Source organism: Gracilinanus agilis, chromosome 3, assembly GCF_016433145.1.
Source record: "Gracilinanus agilis isolate LMUSP501 chromosome 3, AgileGrace, whole genome shotgun sequence".
Lineage (NCBI taxonomy): Eukaryota > Metazoa > Chordata > Mammalia > Didelphimorphia > Didelphidae > Gracilinanus > Gracilinanus agilis.
This window is the reverse complement of record NC_058132.1, coordinates 90,294,285-90,301,254: the sequence shown is the minus strand read 5'-3', so window position 1 is coordinate 90,301,254 and position 6,970 is coordinate 90,294,285. Positions and strand designations below refer to the sequence as shown.

The 6,970-nt window shown below is 37.7% G+C and overlaps 1 protein-coding gene across 1 annotated transcript; it reads right to left on the bottom strand.

The window, feature by feature from the left end:
* Window positions 1–4,579: 4,579 nt before the first annotated feature.
* Window positions 4,580–5,542, bottom strand: LOC123238749 (olfactory receptor 51E2-like). Its single transcript, XM_044665954.1, has one exon. The coding sequence runs from the start codon at window positions 5,540–5,542 to the stop codon at window positions 4,580–4,582; it is 963 nt and encodes a 320-aa protein (XP_044521889.1).
* Window positions 5,543–6,970: the final 1,428 nt, after the last annotated feature.

Here is a 6,970-nt window from a genome sequence, read left to right as displayed (position 1 = left end):
TGTAAACCTTAAAGCACTATATTATAATGATTAACATTTATATCATGCTTACTATATGCCAGGCAATGGGCTAAGTGAATTAAAATTATTATGTCATTTGATCCTCACAGCAAGGAGGTAGGTGTTATTATTCCTATTTTATAGATAACAAAACTGAGTCAAACAGAGGTTAATTAGTGTACTAAGGGTCATAGAGCTAGTAAGAGTTATCTAAGTGGCTTAGTGGATAGAGTACTGGGACTGAAGTTAGGAAGACCCAAGTTGAAATCTGGCCTCAGACACTAACTAGCTATATGACATTGGACATTTAACCCTCTTTGAGCTGAAAAAGGAAATGGCAAACCACTCTAGTATCAAATGGAAAATGGGATCACAAAGAGTTGGACATGACTTAAAAATGACTTAATAGAACTATTCAATATTTGAGGGAAGATCTGAGTTCAGGTCTTCCTGACTCCATGCCTAGTGCTATACTTACTCTCATATCTTGCTACTTATATAAATGCCAGCTATTATTATCCTGTTCTTTAGAGTATGTAGCCTATTCCTCCTGTTCCTGGGGTGGAAAGGATTTGAGGTTTTGAGAGGACATGATTATAAATTTTCCCCTTTGGGCAAAGGTTTGAAAAGGACATGGGGGAAAAAGGTACTATTAAAATCTTATAGAAAGCTGGGTTCTTTTGGAGGAATTTAGAATAGAGAGATTCCTAGGATCTTATATTCTTTCTTATTCTTTCAACTAAAGAAGTTTATAGTGATCCACTCTTAAACAATAAAATGAAAAAGTAGGTCATTATTTTCAAGGTTGGGAAACATTAGAACTTACTAAAATGCTTCTTGGGGCATCTTCTCTAGGGATTTTTAGTAACCACTCTAAAAAGGTTTGAATCTCTGCTCAGTGTATGGTAGCAAAATTTGGAGACAAGAACATCTGTATCCATTTTTAGCTGTGTTACTTATTAGATGAACTACTTACCACCTACATGATCTTGGACAAGTCCTTTCCTTCATCAGTAAATATCAAAGGTTCCATTTAGCTACAAATCTTATGATCCTCAGCTCAATGGCCTTAAGGATTGATATAGATATATGATAGGAGTATCTCTTCTGTATTTAACTCTTTCTTATGTATTGTTTCAAGTTCAGTCTAAATCTCTGTCAAGAAAATTGCCTGTTTTTTCCTCTACCTCCCTGAACCCTGAATCTGTCACTTCTCTTCCCTATGTCTGATAAGTTCTCACTTGGTCTCCTCATAGCCTTAGGGACTGTACAGATCTGAACAATAATGGAAAGACCCCAGACACTTTGCCTACTAGGCTAGACAATTCTCTTTTCTCCCAATGAATGGGAATAAGGGATGTTATTTTGTTTTTCTTGCCATCCAATCAGGCTTGAATTCAAGGTCGATAGCAGGTAGCAGTTTATACCTACACTGAAAATTGCTTTATGTGGGACTGTCCACAAAAATATCTTAATTACCCTTTGACTGTGTCTGAAATTCTTCAAATAAATATTCATTTCTTGAAATAATGATGAATTTCCCCTCAAATTTTCAAGAGTTTTCTTTTAAAATAAAAATAATTTTAGGAGAAAGGATCATACTTTATTTAATTCTTTGTACCTGCTCATATCTTTTGGGGGTTTAATTACATTCTCTTTCCATTTTCATAGGCTCCTAGGCTGTTAGAGATAACCAGCCCCAACATTTTGTGTTTAAAAAAAAAAGAAGCTAAGTTTTAGAAAGGGAAAATAATTTCTTCCATGTCACATAAGTTAGTGAAAGATTTTCCAATTTTGTGAGCCAAATGGTAGCAAAGTTGAGGGAAGTCCAATGGAGATGGTTAGGTAAAACAAGTGACAAACATTCCCAACTACTCAGTTTTGATAAAAGTTGGTCCTGGAGTGTTAAGATATTTAAGGAATAAGGGACATAACAGAATGGTGACTTTATAAAACTTCTTTGGTGATAAACTGAGAACATAGCCAAGAACATTAGAGCTAGAGAGGAATTTTGGTGGTGATCTAGTCCAACTTCTTATTTTTTCATAGATCATGGATTATATATTGAATATAGTTATATATTAATTATATGTTAGTTCAATCCCTTAATTGTAGGACTCCATCTTATTATTCTTCATTGATGTGATATATACAAGAACTTTCTTGTTCTATCTTCATATATGGAGATGAAGAACAGAAATCTAGTCATCAAGCTCTATTAGAAGCCACAATTTAGTTTCTTTTATTTATTAAGGGGATGCCTGTGACCAAAGTCATCACATTTACATTCTAGGACTGTGTCTAGGTCACTTCAAATATATCATTTTCTTCACTGCAGGGAAAAGGAATCCATGGGCCTCTTCAGGGCTCTGCCACAGGTTTTGAATAAAATTGAAGGAGCTTGACATTCCCTAAATAATCAATCTAATGAGAGCTGGTAATAGGATTTTTTGGTTTGAGGTATGATATAACAATGGGAAGTGATAATGACACTGAATACAGCTCTTTAAAGTTAACAAATTGCTTTTCATGCAATAATCCTATAATGTAATAATCAAAAGTATTATCCTCAGTTTGTTGTTTTTGTTCAGTTATTTCAGTTGTATTTGATTCTTTATGACCTCATTTGGAAATTTCTTGGCGGAGACACTGGAGGGGTTTGCCATTTCCTTTTCTAGCTCATTTTACAGATGAGGAACTGAGTCAAAAAGGGCTAAGTGGCTTTTCCAGGGTTACACATCTAGTAATCCTCTGGGGTCAGATATGAAGTAAAAAAGATGAGTTTTCCTGATTTCAGGCCTATCTCCTTTTCAATGCACCACCCAATGAACTACCTAATGCTCAAATGTATTAAATGACTTTAAGGAACAAAAGGTTCTAAGAGTTGGAAGGAACCTGAGATATGAGATCATCTAGCTTAATTTGTACCTGAACTGGAATCCCCTCTACAAAGTCCTCTAAAAAAAGAGGACAATTTGCCTCGTCTGGAAGCCCAGTAGTTTATGTAAAACTTGCCACTCATGTTACAATTTGGGATAGCTCTAAATGTTATGAAGTTTAAAAAAATATCAATCAGCTTCTTGTATTTCTGCAACTTCTACATATTGCTCTTAGTTTTGATTAGAAAATCAAGCAGAATTCAATTTAATTCAACAAGAATTTATTAAGTATCTAATAATTATAAGGAATTGTATTAGAACAAAGGTGATAGTGATACAGAGTTTGAGCTAGAAAAAGAAAATTCAAAAGTTATCTACCTCAACCAAGTCAAAGGACAGCGAGACCCAAACAAGTTTAATTTGCCCAGGTTAATCAGGAAACTAGAGGCAGGGGCAGAATTTGAATCTAGATTATCTGACTCCAAATCTATTTTTCTTTCCACTATACCATGAATGTTTAATTCAAAGACAAAATGAATAACAAAAGAAATTATTGTCTCCCAAGAGCTTATATTCTATGGAAAAGGGTAATATCTCTTCTATGAGACCCTTTCAAATAATTGAAGATTAGTAGACCCCTCAAAAAATAGATTCTCCTTTACACCATTCTATCTTTTCCTTGAATCAGTGACCACAACTTTTTAAGGTATAAAATAACCTATAGAAAGAGCTGTATTCACCTTTAATGACAGGAATTCTCATATAGGTCATAGTATCATAGGATCAGAGATTTAGAGATTAATTTGGATCTTAGAGGCCACCATCTCAAACCAGATCATTTTACAAATAATAAAACTGAGGCATCCAAAAGTTAAATGACTTGTCCAAGGACACAGGACTAGCAAGTATCTAAAGTGGAATGTGAACCCACTTTATCCTGAATGCATGGCCAACCCACTATATGCCCTAGGAGGTTATGTTCTCTCCTTAAATCATGAAATCAAAGAATTTTTAAAGTACTAACTTGTGTGTTTCTAGAATTCTTTAGCTCTTCAGGCTTTTTGTAAAGTCATAGAGCAAATTATATAGGATGTTATTTGATTCTCACAACTATCCTGGGGAAGTGAGTGCAAATATAATTTATGTGTCCCTATTTTAGAGGTGAGAGACTTGAAATTCAGAGAGTAATTTGCTTGTGACCAAATAGTTTAGATCAGTGGTTCCCAAACTTTTTTGGCCTACTGTCCCTTTCCAGAAAAAATATTACTTAGCGCCCCCTGGAAATTATGAAACTATTTATTGAACTCAGAATAGAATGTAATACAAAAAAAAAAATGTGGCCATCACTGCTCCCCGGATCACTGTAGCACCCACTAGGGGGCGGTGGCACCCACTTTGGGAATCATTGGTTTAGATCTAGAAAAGACCTCAAAACAATCTAATTCAATTCTCTAATTTTACACTTGAGGAAATTGAAGTCCCAAGAGGTTACCTAATTTGCCCAAGGTCAAACAGTAATTAATTTTAGATGCATCATTTGAAACCAGGTTTTTTACATCAAGCTAATGATCTTTCCACTGTACTATTCTGATATTTCTGATGGATGCCATTATGAAGATGAATCATTAAATGATCTGTGATTTCCAGGTGGTTGAGAGGAAACCATCATGGAGACATAGGATATGTGTGTATAGTAGATGTCAGCTGCTGCTAACAGCCTGAACCTCCTTCCCACAGATAATCTTGAACATGGCCAGTACCCTGGATCGGATCTGCTTGGTCTTGGCAGCATAGATGAGAGGATTGATGACAGGTGGTAACATCAGATAGACATTGCCCATGAGCACATGGACAATGGGGTTGAGGTTGTTCCCAAAGCGGTGCACCACAGATAGACCAATTAATGGCACATAAAATGCTAGAACCACACCAATATGGGAGACACATGTTCCAAAGGCCTTTGCCCGTTCTGCCCGGGATGGCAACCGTAGCACAGTACGGATGATCAGGAAGTAAGAGAGTGAGATGAGCACAACATCAACGCCCATGACGAGCAGGATGGCAGTTAACCCATAGACCACATTGGGCATGGTGCCAGCATGGGCCAGCTTCATCATATCTTGGTGCACACAGTAGGAATGGGTAAGGGTGTTTGAACCACAGAAATGAAGCCTCTTGATGAGCAATGGCAGTGGAAGGAAGAAAAGAGAGCCCCTCACCACAGCTACCATGCCAATCCGAGCTGTGAAAGTGTTGGTGAGCACAGCCCCATGCCGAAGGGGGTGACAGATGGCCACGTAGCGGTCAAAGGCCATGGCCAAAAGAATAGTGGACTCAATGGCTGAAAGAGCATGGATAAAGAACATCTGAGTGAGACACAGATCAAAGGCGATCTCCTGAGAGTTGAACCAGAATAGAGCAAGGACCTTGGGCATTGTGAAGGTAGAGAGGGCCAAATCAATAGCTGCCAGCATGCAAAGGAAAAGGTACATGGGGGCATGAAGACTATGTTCTGTTCTCACAATGAAAACCACCGTGCAGTTGCCCAGCACTGCTATAACATACATAGACAGAAGAGGGAATGCTATCCAGAACTGGGCAGCTTCCAGTCCTGGGAGACCTAGAAGAATAAAAGTGGTGTGGGTGAAATTGCAGGGGTTCATAGTTGGTAGTAAGAGACAGAATCTGAAGAAGGGGGCAAGATCACAGTGCCTGTGGGAGACAGAAGGAAATAATCAGGTAGGACAGACCCAGCTACCTCTTTCCAGTGCTCCTTCATCTTCTATAATCTGTCATTTACTTCTTTTATGATCCTAGAACACTTAGGAGAATCATGGAGAATAGTATCAGATAAACCAATTCTTACTGAAATATGGATCTAACATATTACCCTCCCATAGTCATTTTAAAAAAATGATAGCTTATAGAAAGAAATGTTGATGCTTTCTTTAGAGGAAAGAACATCTAACAGGTCAAGTTTAGGCTCTGGGACACTTAGATGAAGGAGAGGATTTGAGGTATGGATACTGGTACTTTTTACATGCTGGCTTCTGCTTTCTACATTGGTATTTGGAACATGGTGTGCTCTGTATATAGTCAAAAGCACACAGCTATAATTTGGCTTATGTTAAGATACTGAATGGAAGGGTCTACCTGTAAGAATGCCTACGTATCAACAGCTGCAAAATGGCAGCTATTCCTTGTATGGAATCATAGCTAGAAGACTGCTCACATTTCAACTACTGTCCATTCTCATGGCTTCCATCCAATGAAAAGACTGAACTTCATAGTCTTTCACAGCAAGCTCCTATCTGTTCTCTTTGGCTCTAATGTATCAAAGAGGCCATGGCAATATTCATCTTCTTAAAACATTGTTTGATCTTATCACTCTACTATTCAAACACACAAACAAAAATGGTTATCTCAAAAAGTGTGCAGGTTTGGAAACCTAGAGAATAAGACATCCAGTTGGGATTGCATCTTTGCAATATCTACATATTATCTTCTAAGACTATATGCTTTTGTGGAAAAGAGAACCCAAATGACATCACTGGCTGATGTCTTTTGATTCACCCATAATTTGGATTTAAGTGAAGCCAAGTTGCACAGAATAGTTGGTCTCTCTCTCTTCTGGAGACATCGAAGCCCAATGGCAAGACAAAAGTCAATATGTCTGGGATGTGCCTACTTCCTCTATATTAATGGTTATTGGAACAAATTGTTTTCATCTGCTCCTTCCACCAGAGGAAGTCTTTTCCTACCTGAGATATAGATACTGGCTTACTCACTGATGGGTTTAAGATCTGTGGGTTACCCTCAGTCTGGAGATAGTTTACCAGGGTATGGCCACTGTGCATGTTACAACTTCTTGGGGCCACCACGGGTGAGAATTGGGTGATGGGTGGACACTAAAGGTAGATAAGCAATCTTTAAAAGGGTTCAGCAAGCCCTCACACCAGAGGTGCTAGTCTTTTCTCAATACCCCATATACTCCCCTATTCTTTTTCTAAAGAACTGACATTCAGTACTGGTCTAGCACAGGGATTTCAGATATGTTTATTGATTTTATTTGAAATGAATTTGTCCCCTAT